General features: G+C 27.2%; 1 protein-coding gene across 9 annotated transcripts; it reads left to right on the forward strand.

Moving 5' to 3' along the window:
• Nucleotides 1-626: 626 nt before the first annotated feature.
• LOC126848480 (sodium-independent sulfate anion transporter-like) lies at nt 627-19,489 on the forward strand. Of its 9 annotated transcripts, none has more exons than XM_050589432.1 (14): nt 1,548-1,635; nt 6,478-6,537; nt 6,643-6,801; nt 7,631-7,789; nt 12,172-12,338; nt 14,349-14,602; nt 15,008-15,209; nt 15,546-15,766; nt 15,958-16,129; nt 16,461-16,628; nt 16,799-16,960; nt 17,229-17,369; nt 17,467-17,612; nt 17,927-19,489. In XM_050589432.1, exons 5-14 carry the CDS (start codon nt 12,173-12,175, stop codon nt 18,281-18,283), a joined length of 1,989 nt encoding a protein of 662 aa, XP_050445389.1. In that variant the 5' UTR covers nt 1,548-1,635; nt 6,478-6,537; nt 6,643-6,801; nt 7,631-7,789; nt 12,172; the 3' UTR covers nt 18,284-19,489. The 9 variants fall into 9 exon arrangements, with proteins under 9 accessions (XP_050445396.1, XP_050445392.1, XP_050445389.1 ...); XM_050589437.1 differs by having other exon boundaries at nt 7,635-7,789; XM_050589435.1 differs by lacking the exons at nt 1,548-1,635; nt 6,643-6,801 and adding an exon at nt 716-734.
• Nucleotides 19,490-20,835: the final 1,346 nt, after the last annotated feature.

A 20,835-nucleotide genomic window follows, 5' to 3' on the forward strand; every position in this document is an offset into this window, starting at 1 on the left:
TATTGAGAATAATTGCACTATTTCTCAAGAATTTCATCCAAAAATTTTATAATTTTTATTAAATTTTTTATTTTTTAGAGTAAATTTTAGCTCGAAAAAGGAGTAAAAAAATACACACACATACAAACTTTGTCAATCAAACTATCAAATTTTATTTTATCTAATTCAAATTAAATTGAAGTAATGATGATGCATGTGTATGTGGATGAAATTTGTTTTATTATTCCATAAATGATATTCATTTCGTTTAAATTATATTATTGATGACGAATGATTAATTTGTTCATGACATGAATGATCGGTAAGTTATTAACGTTTAATCGATACTAATGTCAGTTTTGCGCGATTATTTGTGTATCACATTCCAGTAAGACATTTTACGCACGAAGACACGTTTACCTTACAGGTATTTACGTATTCAGCACATATTTCTTTCATTCGATCTATGACGTCGATTATTTTCTAAAACAATTTCTCAACATACGAGGAAAGTCTATCTTTATCCTGTAACACACTTAATTAAGGAAAGATAATATCATATTGCGATTGCAAAAGCATTTTTTACAGAATCATTATTTCTCAATTCGCTGCTGGAATTTCCACAAACGAATAAAAATCTATAAAGCTATATAATATGTCTCTTACAATCTCAAATTAATATCAACTTCGAAGACGAATATAGCGGAGAAAAACGCTTCAGGGAAAAGGAAAATAAGATACATAACTCGTAGAAGGTAAGCCGCAAATACTTTCGCGTTCTTCTGTGAAACTTTCGTTCTTGAAACTTCTCATACAGATGAAGCACGCGCGAAATGATAAAAGCTTGATTTTACAAATTACAAATACTCAAATTTTCTAAAGAATGCTGAATAATACAAAATAAGGAGAATATAAGAATTGTGAATGACTGCACGATCAAAATCTAAAAACGTAAATAAGAAACGCGTAAAAACATTAAATTAGAAGAATGATTGATTATCATTATACTATGCCACATTTTTCGTTTATTTTTTATTATATATATATATATAGAAAAAGAGAGAAGAGAAAATATAATATTTTATGTTTTGTTTCTCGCAATTTTTGAATATTAAATTTAAACGTTTTAAGAAAATTTTACAATATAATCAATATAAAATCAAAATAACATTTTAGAAATCTTAATTATTGTTATCTATGATTAAATATAATAATAAGAACATTCAATAAAGTATGGGGACATATTCTGTTTTTATTAAAAATCTTAGAAAATTCTTATAAAATTACCTTGATAATTTTACAAAATTTGTTTTATTATTTTATTTTAGTCATATTTAAAAAGGTCTATTTCCGTTTTATGCTCATGATTAGTAATATAAAACTGACGCAATAATAGCAATAATACTAATAATAAAGAAAATTTTATTTTTTTGTGGAAGTATTCCCCTTTGTTGTCATACTAGAGTTCATATAGCCATACAGGTCAAACATATAAATTACAAACAGATCTCTGTTTCGAAACATTGATACGGTATAAAAATAAATGTAAACATAAATATGTTAGTTGTCGACGTGATTTCGTAATACGAAGGTGGACACGTTTCGTTTCTAGTCAAAAAGTGAATGCGCTGTGCGTAGAACGTGCCAATGAACCTCGTAAGTGACACAAGCATTTTATATTGTACGTGTACGTCATTTCTTTTAACGACAAAGATATAACAAACGGACGTCATTTTCAAATGACGTCAAAAACTAGAATAACGTAATATATTCTGTCTTTTTCTTAACTTAATATCCGAGATACCACTAGGTAAGATTCAAGTGAAAAAATCAATTCTTCTAAATTCTTTTAAGTTTGATAAAATGCAAGAGTTTTATAAATTATTCAAAATTTGGGGATAGTAATAATAATAATTTAAAGATAATAATTCTAAATTTAAAATTTAAAATTTTAATAATATTTATAATAATTTTTAATAATATTTAATAAATTTAGAGAGAGTAAACATTATTTATATATTTCTTGTCTTGATATGTATGTATTATACAATATTCTTCTCTGATATGTACCTTTTATGCATATAATTAAACATATAATGTATAATGAAACATTGAAATTTACTTTATTTCGATAAAATTCTTTTTATACATACTGTTACCTTACTATCAAGATTTGACTTTACTTTATAAATTAAAATTACTGTCGTTTTTGACCACACATCGTAAACCATTAATAAGCATCAATGATGCTGCGTATCTATCAAAACCATTGACATTTCAACCACATCATTATAATTATGAAAGAAGCATTGTCTATGAATTTTGTTTTCCAAACAAAAATAATTCGAATTATTAAGTCATTATGTCACACGTCATACATGTTAGTAGAAACTTATTCGTGTGATGATATTTTTGTTAAAATGATACGTGATCGTAAAAAAATAGATTGAGGAAGAAATATATTACTTTTGAGTATAATGTTTCGCAAAAATATTGTATGTACATGTACGCACAAATAAGCTAGTCAAAAATTACTCGCGGAATAATATTTTCATGTTAAAGTAATGAATAAATATAAAAATACGATATATTATGTAATCATAAAAAAGATACGTTATATCTTTATCAAAGAAATAAAAAATTTCGTAAAAAGATAAGCTATGTTATGTAAAAGATATTAAAAATCTGTCATCGTATTATTAAAAATAATTGCATAATAACATTTTTGTATTAAAATAGTACGTAAACGAGATCCAACATGCAATACATGATATCTTCATGATCATTATTAAATTGTCTTTCTCCATAGATGTTTTAGTATGACGCGCATAGAGTACAGGAAAAATTGTTCTACTGACGAATTAAATAATAAAATTATGTATTCGTAAACATTATTCAACATTATTCTTGAGCATTGTCTATATTTTTCCATTTAATGAATGGCATTTACATCTTGATGTATTTATTACAGATAAACGCGATATAAAGCATTAAAATACGAATTAATTTAGTCACGACAGTTTATTAATTTTCCAGTCGTCGATAAATGTTTCGCTTTTTTACTCGTTTTATTTTATAACAGGAAAATTTATCTACGAATAGGTGATGATTGCATCGTGTTGGGCAAAATTGCGGTTACAGATCATTGCATAAAAACGAAATGGTACCGCAGAGATAGATGCGGCGAATTCAAGGCTACGATTATCAAACGTGTGTGTGAAATCTCTTTTAATGTCTCTTGTATTTTTAATTTTAATCTCTCTTTAATTTTATGTTAAATATATGGCGTAAAAATGAGAATTAAATGCTAATTTTAATAAGATATAACTCAAATAGCATAATATATTTTTTGACTATTCTATTTAGCGTCAAATATATACTATTATGAGAATATTCTTAAAGAATTATCTATAAATCTGCTTAGAACATTATAGTTAGAACGATCTTATTTTTAAGTTCTATGTAGATTCATAAATTGTTTTTTTTTTTATTTTATTAAAATTCAATTGTTCACTGAAAAATATTTATAGAATATTTATAGAATACGATTGTGCTATTTGGAAATCTCAGTAATGTAGTAAAAATAGAAGCTTATTAGAAATCAACATTATCTTGTAAGATTTTCACAACAAAAGCTGTCGCAATACGATTTTACAACAGTATTGTGACGACTTTTGTCGCGAGACTCTTGTAAAAGTATTTATCGTTAAAAATGTTTAAAAAATATTCTCTTTGCAAGAACTTATGAGTAATATTGTTGTTTACGAATAATGTCATTGTTTAATTAGTCAATAGAACAGTTTTTCGTAATTAGTATGCAGAATATTAGCTCTTTGAGAAGTTCATATATTACATTGTTTGTGTGACGTATTGGATTTCAAGGCGATCGGCTTAATCGCCTGTTTATGCATGAAATTTGGAGCACGTGCTTTCGTACTCGTTACGTCAACTTTCTCGTGTTTAACAAGTTAGATAAGGATGAGTCATAAAATATTAGAATGATCGACAGGATCCATAATTGCATAAATTGATCCAAGAATTTATAAGACAAGAAGAACTGAGAAAACGGTTATATTGATAAGAGTATTTTAATGTGTTAATCGTCGCATCAAAGTACCCAGACGTATTATAGACATAGTCTTGCTTTAATTTTATTAAAAATTGGAAAAGGGCGATAAAAAAAATTTGTCTTAACAGTGTCTTGTGTAATAATTTTTTTCACATTTAAAACATTTTTTTAAATCATTTCTCATAATAGCTTTATATCGATCTTTATATTTAAACTAGAAGGAAAAGAGTGATTTTATCTCATTTAATTTTACTTTTTTTTATCTATCTTTTAAATCTATTTTTTACCTATTTTTATATTTTAAAGTTCAATATTTATCGTTATTTAATAGATTACTTTTACGCTTTAAATTGTATATTTTTAAAGAATAAAATAAAATAATATATATATATATATATATATATATATATATATATATATATATATATATATATATATATGTATGTATATATATTAACGATAAGATATATAAAAATATATAACAAAGAAACAAATTATTAAAAAATCAAAGAATGTCTGAAAAAAGTACACTATTTAACTGATATTCAATTCAGCTCTGTGCCTAAGAATCTCCAGTATTTCTAAATGGGTCGATTCGATATGGATTTATTATCGAACCGCAAAGTACTCTGGCACGACTTATGTTATCAGATTGGCAGATCAACTGAAAGCACGTGACCGATTAAAATGCCGCAAAACAACGAGATTACCTTGAAATCTCATTGTTGGTGTGCGTGCGAAAATGACTGAAGCACGTCTGTCTCTGCATGGGACCAGTCACGAGATATTCATATAATTGCATAAGTGTAAATATTTAATGAAATTGATACAGCAGCTATCAGTGGTTCTCAATATATATATATTTAATTTTTTCAAAAATTTAGAACTTTTTTTATCATTTTTTATTTTTTACGCATTTCAATTCTATATTCTCTCAAAAATAATTTTTCGAAAAATGCTTAAACTTCAATGAAATGTTTCGAAAAGATCCAATCTCTAATTTAAATCCGAAGATTTTTTTTTTATATCTCTTGAACAACGATAAGATTAAGAAAACTTAATGTCATATTGACAAAAAATTTTGATTATCGCAGATCTTGCGGCGACTTCTCTTTTACAAAACGTGAGGCGTTACAAGTCAACGAACCGTCAAATAAGATTATGAATTATATTTTAATTGAATATCAGCATATCGCATATTAAGTATACACACAGTTAACAAGCGTTAATCGCGCGGAACCCGTGATCAATAACGATGATTTATGAGCGTAGTGTCAATATTTATTGTAATGAATGGTTGATTAGAGATACGGAAAAGTTTTAACTGAACGATTAATCATTTCGTTAAAACAACACGCCGCGAAAATATATTATATCAGAGATTCTCAACTTATTGGAACATCCTGGGCAACCGGTGTTACGAAAAAATGCAATTAATTAATAAAATTATAAAAATATGAGTTGCATAGGGTTGCTATATAAATTTTCCAAAAAAATCGAGATTATTTCAAAATTATTTTAATTAGTCTTAGCAAATGAGTATAATAAATTAGAAATTAATTAATATAAAATTAAAATATAAATTTATACAAAATGAATATATTTAAATTTATATAAAATATTGTGTTGTGTGAAAGATAAGGCACTGTAATTTTAAACAGTTAATTTATTCGAAATTTTTTTGAATAATTGGCACTTGATCCAGATCTCTTATTTATTTGATTTTGACGCTTTAGTTTTTGTATCTGATATTAGTCGACATAGATACATCATATCTCTATTCTTAAATATTAGATTCAGCGAGACAAAAATATGTTTGCCTGAAATATACCTGTCATCATGACAAAACAATTTGTGTATAGTTTATATTGTTGCTGAAGAATTTGTTTACCTTATCAACTAATTTTATCGATGATACGAGCGTCAATATCTGGCCTGATTGTCAATGTAATTGTTTACGTTGTGGCTAAACCAGGATAAAGATTTTCTCTAAATATTATAACTTTCAAGATATAAGATATTTTATAATTTATCGAAATATTAATATAAACCTTGAAAAATACTATCGCGTAAAGATGTATAAAAAAAATCTTGTTGCATAAAATATTTAAAATATTGAATGAAAATATGGAAAGCGATTCTAGTTGAAACTTGCGCTGCAGTTTTACATCTGTCGCATTTACGCGATGGATTTCTTAAGTAAATATATTTTTGTCTCGTCGAATTTACAATATTTAACAACAGAGAGATGATACAATCTCGACTGTTATCATCGACTAATACAGATACGAGATGTCAAAACCAGGAAAACAAAAAGTCTAGACGATAGTGTATGTCATTTCATGTTTACATTGTTTTATAATAAATATTAATTAAAATTTGTTTTAATTATACTTTCATTCTAATACGTTTTCCTTTAATTATTGCAGATTATAAGTGTGCTAAGCAGCCTCAAATTTGTGAAAATCATTAAAGCGGTAGGAAAGAAGGTACATAGAAAAAATTCATTTTAATTTGCAGATTTATGTCATTGTTTAGGCAGTTATATCACTTTCTTTATTAGCATTTAGATGTATTTTTCTCATAATTCGCAGAAAACAAATATGTCGATATATCAATCGCAAAGACTGTAGCATCTTGTCTGTTGAATAAAAAAAAAAAAAAAAAAATGCGCCTGATAAGACATCTGTTAACATTTTGCAACAATTCAGCACTCGGGAATACACAGATTACATACTATTGACAGATCAAAAGTAAGATTTAACAACAAATTAATTCGGTATCGGACATTCAGTCTTATCGTGATATTTTTCACTATCATTTAATTGCTAAAAGCGACGGATATTAATCGAAAGCTCTCATCGTATTATTATAAATACCGTTTACTAAATGCAGTCAGCGACACATATTATCTGAACAACGGAAGGGCTCACGAGGCAAGGTTTAAGACAACTGGAAATTTTAGAAGTAGCATACGGATGTGCGGTGGAGTTTAAATGCTAAAATATTCTAGGCAGGAGAATATTATATTGTATAGAGAGAATATTATATTGTACAGGAGAATATTATAGTTAGCACGTGATCGGCGACCGAAGCCGCGACCAAGTCATGTGACGATTACTGTGTGTTCTCGTCATCGCGGGGGAGGCTGAGGTCGTCCAGGAGAGAGGGAGTTCGCCCCCGTTCGTGAACCACGTTTAAATGGCCGGCTGCGCGTCGATTCCAATTCAGTTTCGCTATTACACCGCGAAAACGAGTCTGAAATCTCGCATACCCCTTTGTGATACATAAATATATATTTACCATATATCTTTCGAAAACACCTTTCTTATTTTTGCCTTTCGTTTTCGATGATTCCTGTGGATATAAATTAGTAATAGCTATAATAGCTGGAGAGAAAGAATCGGAAGAAAATTGAACATTTATAAAAAGAAGGTCGGAAATTATAAGGATTTCTTATAATTTGCAAAAAGCGCTCAAAGCAAGTGTTTTTTTTTTTTCTTGACGAATGCTCTTTGCCGTTTTGACAAAGCGGCATTAATTAAAAATAAGCGCTTTAACGTGGCGCGATGATGTTTCAAGCTAGCAGAGAGAAGTATCCTCGGCATTGAACGCGAAATCCGAATTTCTCGAGAAAGCAAACTGCGTTTTGGCGTTTTGTGATTTTTCTTCTTCTTACAAGGACAATCTTTGAGAATAAAAACGGATCTTCTTGAAACCAAATACTTAACAAACATCAAAGTAAGTGTAATATTTGTTATATCTCCTTTCACATATACAGCTATCAGATGCATTAAAATAAAAATTTTCATTAAAAAAAAAAATGTTAAAAAAGATTATAATTTATTTATCAATTTTTGAGTTTTTTTCTAATAATCTTGATAATTGAGCTTATAAATAAAACTTTGAAATTAAAAAATGTAAACTTATATTCAATATAATTATAAATTTATTGACGACGAACGTAAATTAAATAAAAAAAAAATGAGATATTATGTAGAATAAATTTTCATATAATTACAAAAGAATCTATGACATGTATGTAATATTGACATAAATGTATATAAGCAAAATCGTCAGTGCAATGTAAATTTAGTCGCAAAAAAAGTGAAAAAACATTCTGTTTAATGTTTGATAGCGTTTGATTATTGATAAATGTTAAATAAAACATCAAATATACTTCCAGTCGTCTACTCTTCAATTCATTGCATTTTTAAACTTAATAACTCAAAAACTTTGTTAATAATTTTCTGTCTGTTTACGACAATCGCTTGCGGTAAAAAATCTTGATCAAAGATCTTATTTTAAATAAAAATTTCTCGCAATTGACTTTTTTGACTTTTGCAAAGAATTATGACAATTCGCATGTCTTTGTTGATAATAGTTAAAATTCAGAGATAATAATTGATCTTCAATCAATTTGTATAATCTAAAATCAATCTGTCTATTGATATCGTGCCCAGCTTAATTCATATCTATTCCAATTCATATCAATCTCGGTAGACCTTGTGATATATAAGAAAAATGTCACTGCCAAAGTGACAAGCGCTCTAATACATGTTATGCATTATGCTTTTATCAATTGATGATCTTTCCTCTTGTAAATAATCTGATTTGACTAATGCTCATTAATGCAACAAAAGCTAGATAATGCAGATGTACATTCAGGAAGACATATCGTGTCAATCGAGCAATGCATGTTTATAAAACGAACTTCAACACATGATTCAAAATTTGCGCGGTAAAGTGCATATTTTATCGAACGTATATACCAACACGTGTTATGATTTGATTTATTAGTACATTCATAATAACATAATCAACTATGCAGATTATCTACATTAAAACATGATAAGTGCACATGCATAGAGCAAAATGAATATTATTTAATACATTATACAGAAAATGAAAATTCATAATTTATTAACTATTAAAAAAAAAAATTCTTGTTAGACTGCCATTTTGAAAAATTAAAATCATTGCTATTGATATTGATTAAAAACTTGCAAATATGCAAATTTATGATATCGTTATAGAAACCCGTTTTTTTTTTTTTATCAAACAACGACGTAATTCTCGATGGTCGTATTTCTAATTATCGCTTACTATACACTACTATAATTACGGTTGTAAATACACATTAGAAAAATTTAGTGTCAATAATCTTTGTGACTGCTTTTAGATGATAAATATGTATGGTGTAAAGCGGAACAAATGAATTATTAACATGATAAGTAGTAAGTTTTGATATGATATATTTCTTCCTTTTCGGCTTTGATCGATAGTAATTGCAGTAATTAATCATCTTCAAATCGCATATTTAAAATATATAATTGAAACAATTATATGGTTATGAATATCATATATTTTTATGAATATCATATATTTTTACACGAAAAATAAAAAGTTGAATATTTCTTTGAAATGTGATTATTATTAATTGTTTTGATTTTAGAAATATATATATTTTTATACCAAAAAATATGATTAAAAAAATCAATAAAAATTTTTTTTTTTTTTGCATACATATACAAAACAAGGGTAAATAATATCAAAAGAGAATTTTTGTGCTTTTCAATTTCAATATCTATCCCAAATTGTATTTAACAATTTGAATAAAAAAAAACATTAATAAATGACTCTTTTATTAGAACTACATCATTTTTTTTTTTTATTGGAAACAATTCGGCGCAGACAGATATCTTTACTTTTATTTTCTTTTAAGATTGTCTTAATTGCTTATTAAAGTATACATACGTATATATATATATATATATATATATATATATATATATATATATATATTTATTATGTGTAAATCATAAATTTCATATTTGCGATCAATGCAATCAAAGAAATTACAAGAGTTTCTGATGTATTGCTCAATATTTACATTTACGATATTTGAGCAAACTGTCACTTTTCTCGCAATTCTCCAACATATTGATAAAGAGATAGGAAAAAATACAAAGAAAATTTCGCAAAATGGATATCATTGCAAGAAATACAAGTATTATATTGATGCATGATCGTGCAATAAATTTTTTTCAACTTTTAGAAAATGCAATTTGTAAGCAAATATCAATATCAGCGAAACAATCAAATAGATAGAACTGACGCCAGCCAATCGAACCCACTTATAGTAATTGCGACTTTTAACGATAAATTAGTTCTATCGACAATCAAATGTAACTGTTTTAATCGGCAGATTGTACTTTGTACGTATGCAACGATACATTTTATTTTATTTTATTTTAACAAAATATAGTCTTTTTAAAAACATTTTGTTGATCTTGAATACTAAAATTATCATTTGAAAACATTAGACAAACAATACATTTTAATAATAATAGTATATAATAGTAAAACTGCACGATAAATTGATTAATATTACTTAACATAAATAAATTTAAACAATACAAAATTTCTTTTATTTTGTCTGTTTTCATGAGATTATAACGTACATATGTAAATAGATCATTAAATAGATAAAAAAAACTGAGGTTAAATTACAATTTATTGATACACTACATAAATAAAAGCAAAGATGTCGATTAAACTGATTATCGATTTTAGATATAATAAAACCAGAAATAAAAAAGCACATTAAAAGACAAAATTTATCAGTGGATTAAATTTATTGGGATGTCTAAATAATTGCAATAATTAATGTAATTTTAATGTCAAAATATATTGTGATTGATAAATTATGTTAGTAATCTTTTACTCTGTCATAAATATTACACGTTCTTAGGAAAATTTAAATAAAATCAAATCAGCAGACATCTCTGTGCAATAATAATTTAAATCATTTTATTAAGGAAATTTTTCTTTGATAAAAAAATATGATATTAAAAATGTCGTTTATAAGCAAGAAAGAATAAAAAAATTAGTTACGAACATTTTATTATTAACTTGATTTAATAAAAGTTAAATTAAAAACATAAAGAATAAAATATTTTAGAATTAGGAAGAAACGAACTATAAATATGTTATTATTTCGGAGAATCTCTTAATTATATCTTGAAACTCAATATAAATAATGGAATTATAATTTTCTTATGGTTTTAAAAACTAAGTGGATGAGAGTTTTAATTTTTAATATTTAATAACACGAAGAGATAATATCTGGTAGGGCCAAATGCACGCCTAAATTTTTCGTGGTTGAAAAGTAATATTGATCTGTGTCCAGGAGATACAAGATTGAAAAAAGTTATGAAACTGCGCTTACATAAAATAGGGGCAATAGCCATTACGATAACTATTTTCACGTAACGTAGTCGGTGAATCGAGGGCTGCATTTGCATTGCATCTACTGCATTTAAGAGATGCTGCCAGCGAAAAAGAATCAGTGATCTTTCTAAGAAAAGCAGTTTAGATAAATAAAATTATATCTTATTTGGGCAATTATTTTGTTATTTTTTAATAGAATAGGAATAGTTATCGATTTTATTTATTTAAGACAGTTTTTTCAGTGTAATTATGACATCTTATATATATTCTCAATAAATGTTTCGATAACAAATGCAATAAATCATGTCTCTCCATTTCATTTATAGCAATATTTTTATAATGTATATTATTCCTCCAATGAAAAAGTGGGAAAATTAAAAAGATGATATTCTCGTGACAATAATATTGCCTTGACTACAATTAATGCACAGTTCATGGCCAAGTGAAATAATAGACTCGTGATAGATCTCTTCTGTTCGTAAATATTATTTCCAATCATCTTAACTAATAATCGAAGTATCACGATCACGTTAATACATGTTATAATTAATCTAATAGCGGTAGAAAATTTTGAAGAACCCAAATATTTCTTAAAAAAACCCAAATATTAAAAAAATTTTATTTTCCATAACAAGTAAATTATTTTTTATTTACACTTTATGCAAAATAATATATTATCTTAATTTTCCTCATTTTCTTGTGCAGATAATCTGTATGAAAAATTTTATTATATGGATATATACATGGCATTATTGAATTATTCAACATTTCGACTGCTGTTATTTTATAAATCGATTAAATTTATATATATATATATATATATATATATATATATATATATATATATATATATATATTGTATCTTAAATTTGTACTTTATCTTTTTTTAGAATGAAAAACGGTAACAATTCGATTGGAAGCGAACAAAGGTTGGAGGGCTACGTGAATCACGGCTTAAGTGAATCTACCAACAATGTGGATCTTATTCATTCATATCAATCTTTTCATAATTCACACGGAAATCATCGAGACATACAGGGTTCCTCGGATTTTATCTGTAAGTTTCAAGTGATGATGTAACATGCAAATGTTATGACAAAACCATATTTTTGGCTAAACTATAAACTAGACACATGAAAAGAAATATTCATATACTTGAACACATACACTCTCTCTATTCAATAAAAATCGTACTATAAATCAATTTGCTTCTTGCATGCGCGGCGAGGATGCCGTAAAAGTAAGTATCTGTCAAAATTCAATGACGTATCGGACAAGTGTACATTAATAACGTCTTATAAAATCGATTAAAATCCTGTGTATTTTTATAATACTTTACTTAATATGTATATATGCCCCGCATATATGATAATAATACAAAAATTGTTGTTAGTTTATATTTAAAAAAACACATACTTTAAAATACAACCTTTAAAATGCTGTTTGTTGAAAAAATACATTTCTTAACATTTTACTTATAAAATATATTTTTTTTTAACCTTTACCTGAATCCGTAATAAAGACGACATATATTGATTTGATTACATTTCTGTTTTTTAGTGATATTAATCCTGGCATCGCGTAGTTCAAAAGTTTTATAATTATCATAATCTTTTTTTATCCGACATTACATGGATAACTTCTTTGATTCATCGAGAGTATTGTACAATATTTAATAATGACTGATAAAATAATATTTTAATCTTGATAAAATTCCATTGATAATCTTTTTTTTAGCTTAAAGGCCTTAAAGAAAGATGATAACAATTATTTCAGTTTCAATAAATTGTAAGGTATTTGATAAAAAATATTCTAACGTAAATTAATAAAAATAAAATAAGTAATTAATATAAAAATAAATTATATATTAGATTATTTTTTGTTTATGTAATATTTAGCAATCTTATTTTTATGCAAGAGTCAAAAACGCATCAAATATTATTAATTATTTCACTGCTTATTTTATTTTTTAAAGAATGTTTATATTTCACATATAAAATATTCTGTATAGAAAAAATTAAAAAAAGAACATTATTAAAGAATTGCTGCCAAGTTTTTGTATGTTGCGAAATATACTCAGTGATGTTGCAAGATTACAGCAAAGTAATCTTATGATTTATGCATATCGTCAATGATTTTCTTTCGCGAAACTGGTTCGCCTTCCTTGGCGCGATGAACGCAAAATCGTCCTTCGGAAAAGCGGACGTATTTTAAAGATACGTCTCGGCACGTGCCTGGAAGTATACGGTACTTTTTCTTTTTTCTTCGTATGTGCCTTTGCTTGGATTTGCGAGATAATAAATTTAACATAATGTCCGCATGCGATATATGAGTACTCCGTCCTTGTCACTCGCTTGTCACGTTGCATTTTCGCATGCGCGAAATTATTTATGGGTTAACGTGACAGATTGCAAACGATATAACAGATGCGAATCCCTGTGTTAAAAGTACATGAAACTTGCGAATCGTGATAAAATTTAAGCAGCTGCCTTTTTAAATTATTTTTATTTAGTTTAAATTAAGCAAAACATTATATGATCAAAATGATAATTAAAAAAAGATGAAATTTGCATTCTGTCATTATAATCGTTCAAAAAAAGCATATTTTCTTAATATGTACAATTTTATAGAATACAGAATTTAATTTAAATAATGATTATTAAATAATGATACAAAAAATAAATTGGTAGATTAAAGAAAACTAAAAATAAGTTGATCAATAAAAAATTATTTACATTCTAATAAAATCTTGTAATGATAATAAGATTATTATTATATACATAATACATATATAATATACTTGAGAAATATAGAGATAAGAACTAAACTTGTATTCTTTATATTGTTATCAATATTATTTTTTTTTTTATAAAAGAATATCAGAGGCAAAATAAAATTAGAATAATAATTTAAAATCAAAAATAATTAAAATATATATATATATATATATATATATATATATATATATGTATTCTCATAAATTATATACATATATCATATATTATATACATATATATATACATGCATATTATAAGTATGATTATTTTTGCTCATTACATGAACACAGTGATCGAAGAGCCAGGAGATGATGAGGTCAAGCAGAAGGAAGGTCTTTTAAGCTCGGCGTTGCAATATACAAGGCGGCGTGCCAGGGCCATATGTACAAAGAAAACCCTTTACAAGAGATTGCCATTCTTGAACTGGCTACCAAAATATAACAGTCAAGATGCGCTTGGAGATCTAGTGGCCGGAATTACCGTGGGTCTCACCGTTATTCCTCAGTCACTAGCATATTCGAATGTCGCCGGTTTACCGCCGCAGGTACATAAAAGAGACATTTATTGCTTGCTTAATGATTTACAAGGGGTTACATAAGGATTATATCGGAATTATATTAGTGTAATAGATGTTTGACCAAATATTTTTTCTAAACTAAAACCGATAAAAATAAAAAAACCAATAATATAAAAATAATGTGGTTATAAATAAATGGTACCTTCCAAATTGATTTTCAATAGAAACAAATAAGTAATGTGAAAAACCATGCTTTTTTAGTTAAATTTAATTAAATTTTACTTTTATTTAAATTTAATAATATTTTAAAAGTTGATATAAAGAAATATGATATTGTAAATTTTTAAAAAATAATTCTCGATGTTTCTATTAAGAAAAAATTGACAATTTCTCGTATATTCCCATACGTACATAAATCATTTTTTATTTCAGTACGGTTTATATGGTAGCTTCTTGGGTTGTTTCATTTATGTAATTTTTGGATCCTGCAAAGATATACCCATGGGACCTACTGCAATAATTTCTTTGCTCACTTATCAAACAATATCTCATTTAGACTCTCCGATCCAACATGCAATTTTGTTGTGCTTCATAGCCGGAATTGTAGAGTTAATAATGGGTATATTTGGTCTCGGTAAGTCAACTTCAATATTTTTACAAAAACAATTTAATTTGATAATCATAAAACGTACAATATAATCATAAAGCATTCCAGTGTGTCTAAAAAAAGAATTGTTGCTGAAAAGATTTTATCAGGATCTCTAGTTATTGTTTTTAAAATTAAATTTACAATAAAAATATTTTTAATATAGTTGCACTTCGAACAGTTTCTGAATATGAGCAAGACAACTTACATCGCATTAAATTTGACATTAAAATGCAATTTTTTTATTGAAAAACATTTCATATTTTTGCTTTATGGAATGAACATAAAATGGATAGCAAAAATAAAATTTATTTCATTTTTTAGGATTTCTGATAGATTTCGTTTCCGGACCGGTAAGTTCCGGATTTACGTCGGCAGTGGCTTTGATAATCGTCACATCACAAATCAAAGATATCCTTGGCATCCCTGCCAAAGGTTCTCAATTTATTGAGATGTGGCATAGTATCGGTGGACTGATACACGAAACGTCAGCCTGGGATGCTACTCTCGGAGCATCTTGCATAGGATTACTGTTAATTCTGAGGGTAATTCTGTTTTTTAATACTTTTGATAAGTTTTGAGAGAAAAAGCAATTAAATCATTAACACGTATACACATAAGAAATTTCTTAATTAATTATTGATAAATAATATTTTACAAGGAAAGCTTAATTTATTATTAACATTAATGTTATTATCTTTATAATACATCTCTTATAATGCAATTTGGATTACAGTTATTAGCCACATGCAAAATTGGTCCGGACAAGGAAGAACTTCATACTGCAAAACATCGCATCATGAATAAATTCATCTGGTTAATCGGCACTTCACGAAATGCACTTTTAGTAGTAATTTGTGGTTTATTGGGCTGGAGCTTCCAGGATAAATCGCCTGTCAAATTGATCGGTATGAAATACGAATCCATTTTTTTGAAAACTAGTTTCGTGCAATTACAAAATAAATGCCCAATTGTGCTAGCAAACTTTTATAATCAAATAAATATATGAGGAGATAAAGAAATATTATATATAAAATTTAATATAAATAAAAATTGTATTATTTATAGTACTTATATTATTTAAAAAGATAAATTATTATTTTATTTTCAAATACATTGTGATATAAATTATAATAAAATATTATGTTTATATATTATATGTGTATATATAATTGAAAAGATTCAAAACTTTGATGATTAGTTTTAAAAATTAAATCAAACTAAAATTTTTTATCACAGGTCATATACCAGGAGGTATGCCCGTTATACAAGTTCCACCTTTTGGAATCATCAAGGATAGCAATACGACGCTCACGTTTATCGACATGATCGGCAATTTGGGCAGTGGTATTCTCGTTATACCGCTCATCTCTCTAATGGAAGATATCGCTATTTGTAAAGCCTTCGGTAAGTAGTTTATCAGAAAGTACATAGTAAAAAATTGCTTATCGCTGTGCCATATGAGTTTGCATCATAAAAATCGCAAAGCGATAAACACTTTAAAAATATTTCTCAGCTATACAATCAAATAATTTATATAGACCTTATTATGAGTTTATTACTCTGCTTTTTTGCAGCTAACGGAAAAGCAGTAGATGCTACGCAAGAATTGATAGCGATCGGTTTATCGAATATTGGAAATTCCTTTGTACAAGCTTTCCCAAGTACAGGATCACTCAGCAGAAGTGCGGTGAACAACGCTTCCGGCGTGAGGACACCGTTGGGCGGTGTTTATACCGGTGAGTTTCACTTGAGACTTTTATAAATTAATTACTGCATCCTTTTCTTTGCTTGCGAGTTGTGATGTAAAATCGAAACAGCAAACAAGGTGGTATGCATTTTTATGATATACCTCAAAATTCCTGTTGCATCTCAACTTTTATCTTTTTAAATAATTTATTTATGCTATCGCATAAAAATAAATCTGCCACATCTTTTTAACAATAAATTATATATTATTTAAAATTTTTATTCTTTATATAATATTTATATATGTTTTGTTTTCAGGTGTGTTGGTAATTTTAGCTTTGCTGTTCCTTACTCCGTACTTTAGTTTCATTCCACGTGCCACTCTAGCGGCGATCATTATAGCCGCGGTCATCTTCATGGTTGAAGTCAAAGTCGTGAAACCGATGTGGAGGACAAAGAGTGAGTAAAAAAAAAAAAAACACGTTTTCATAAATGTGATAAATATCAAATAAAAGTTTGGAGTATATCACAAATGAATTATTCGTCCGTGTTTCAGAGTCAGATCTCATCCCGGGCGTGGGCACGTTCGTCGCGTGTTTGGTGCTGCAATTAGAAATAGGTATTCTCTGCGGTGTTGGAATAAATATTCTCTTCATCCTGTACCATGCCGCCAGACCGAAAATAACGGTAGAGAAACTCAAGGTAATTTTTTATATTCTTCTTTAAAAAAAAAAAAGGAAAATCAATTCTTTAGCAAGTGTTCACTTTAATTCAGTATTCTTGATTATCCTAAATTTGCTTATATTTTTCTCACGGATTTGTATGATATTATTTATAAGATCAGAATTATATAGAGATACACATTTAATTTCTCTTGTATGGTAATCACAACTTTCAACATACATGAAGAATGCAAAATTTCTTTGACTTTCAATTTCATTTTTCACAATTAATTTTCATTTTCTCAATTTCTTTTTTCATAATCGATTTGACTAATCATTTCTTTTGTCCGACAGACTCTTCATGGTATTGAGTATTTAATGTTGACGCCCGATCGTTGTTTAATCTTCCCGTCGGTGGACTATGTGCGCAATTTGGTGACTAAATACAGCCGGCGTGCCGAAAGTGTTGCGACACCTGTAGTGATCGATTGTTCACACATTTATGGTGCGGACTTTACGGCTGCTACGGTCATCGAGACTTTGACAAAGGACTTTGCCTTGAGAGGCCAGCCACTCTTCTTTTACAATCTGAAGCCGTCGGTATACGCTGTCTTCGAGGGTGTCGAACCTACGGATTTCACTGTTTATTATACCCAGGAAGGATTAGACGATTTGCTGAAGGAGAAAGGGTATACGAAGCAAATTAAATAGAAGCGACATGGAGAGCCGCAATGGCTAGAATTTTCGATACATTTACATTTTCGAAGCTGGTATTCTTCGAAAACTATCTGAATCGGCAACAGCTGATTACTGAGAATACACAAGAATTGCAGAAAGGCATTATTTTGATTAGACATCGAAATGATGCATTAATTTCGCCATGAAAGCGAAATTATGAAGCAATTATATATTTATATACCGTTGTTCTCGACAACATTTCATGCGTGCAAAAGTTTATTGTGAGATTTGATAATATTTAAAAAAATATTTTACTTTTGCTTTTCACACTCGGAGATTCACGCTACTTAATATATAGCAAAAGAAAAAAAAAAATAGATAGAAAGAAAGCATATAAAAAAAAATATCGTCGATCTATATTCAATTTACGTTTAATAGAAAAAACGTAACTCGACGCATGTACTTTAACGGAGAGGCACGAAGCAATTTTGATTCTCACGTATGGAATTTGTAATTGAAGAAGGCAGGAAAAATATTGTTGTATTTTTCAAAAACATCTATATATATGATACTTCCGCCATTATGTACTTCGAAAAGAGAGATATTGTTAGAATAGATTGGAAATATCCTATACGATAGATATGATATAAAAAAAAAGAGAAAGAACGTTTAAAAATTGTGTAAAAAAATAAAAAGCGCATCCTAGAAGATATCTTTATAATATCTCGGGATATTAGATATTAATAGATTCATTTTAGAATATTTATTTAACTTTTTAATGAAGCATAAGTATATGTCTGTGTGTAACTATTCTTATCGATATTTAGCGTTTTCAGCGTATTTAAAGTCCTTATTTAAAATTGTAGTGCATAAAAGAGATATATAATATACTGCATTGTACATTTTTATACATTTACTACATCCAAAATAATACTTCGTGTTCTGAAAATATATGTACATATGTATAATAAGTTCAAACAATACTGTGATAATTTTATAAATAATGTTTAGCACACAATCGACGAAAGATATTCGTCTTCCGGCGGAATCGCAGCTTCCTTCGTGATAAATAGCAGATTTTTTGTGAATTTTTAAAATTCTTATCAAATCGATATTATTAATTTACAAGCGTATTGATGTTAAATTTTATTATAATTGTATCGACTAATAAGAAGGTTTGTTATATATAGAATTAATTTAACATATGCAAATTATATGTGGATTATTTTTTTTATTGTATTCCTGCATTATTTTTTGGGAAAAAGCTCTATTAGAATAATAATATTAACATAAATAATAATAATAATATAATTATTATTAATTATATATTAATATAATTATTATAAGGCGATTATAATTATAAAAATAATTAATTTTATATTAATTATTACAATTATAATGATCATGATTATAATATATAAGAAAAGTTTATAATTTAATTCTTTATATAAATTAAAAAAATAAAACAATTTTCAAATAATATACGGCAATATAATAGTAAAAATAATAATTATACTACATTCCTTTTCACAGCAGCAATAGATTATTGAAAGATATTGAATTCAATACGGTTTGTTGCTTTAATAAAACAATATATAGAGAGATTTTATATACATAATAGTTATGTATTATATATGTTACAAAAGAAAATGTAAGCTTGTCGTAAATCAATTAATAACATCACTGAATTTGTATCGAGAAAAAGCTTCATTCGTTTAATCAATTTGTAAACAGTTGAATATGTAGTTATGTTTATCAATCCTTTCATAGTAATTGTTTATCTTACACTAGATCGATTAATATATAATAATTATAAGATAATACATCTATTTTTGTAATTATTTTCAAATTTATTTCCAATTTGAAATAAAAAATGCTATTAGCTTTAATAAGGAGACGTTGATATATTTGTCGTAAAAAATTATGTAAAAATTAAATCGTAGAAAGTAAGAGACATCACTTCTATAAGTTCGAATGGAAAAAAAAACTAATTATTTTTGTACTTGACTAAAAAGAAATAACGTACCGAATTTTATATAAGTTTTATATAAACAGACTAAGTCCACAAACAGTGTTATGTAATAATTTTTGCACAACGAATAATTTAATGATAAAAACGATCTGCTTTACATCTTATCATATTTTACATTATAGCATATAATTTTTTTTAACAAAAACTGTACATAAAAATAGGAAAAAACAACGGTTTTTTTTAAATTTAAAATTATCTTAAATTATTATTATGAATTATTCTTTTTGCTCTAATTTACATATATACAATCGGTCTTTTCTACACCTGCACAATGCAACAACTGCTGTATCTCTGTCAATACAACATACAGATATTGATGTATATGTGATGATAAGGTGAAGCGAAGGTCGTTCACGCGCTCATTAGTTCGATTGTCCGTCGACAGGTATATCTTATCCTTACACGCCGCATTATATAGGGCGATGGTCTCCCTTCTCCCGGCCAACCGGGCGCTATCGATTGTTACGAACACCGTGTCCAGAACCGTAACTGAAAATTATGGCACCTGCAACGAATTTATTTTCAATGTTTTACAAATAATGTTTCCATGACA

This window comes from Cataglyphis hispanica, chromosome 3 (assembly GCF_021464435.1).
Source record: "Cataglyphis hispanica isolate Lineage 1 chromosome 3, ULB_Chis1_1.0, whole genome shotgun sequence".
Taxonomy (NCBI): domain Eukaryota; kingdom Metazoa; phylum Arthropoda; class Insecta; order Hymenoptera; family Formicidae; genus Cataglyphis; species Cataglyphis hispanica.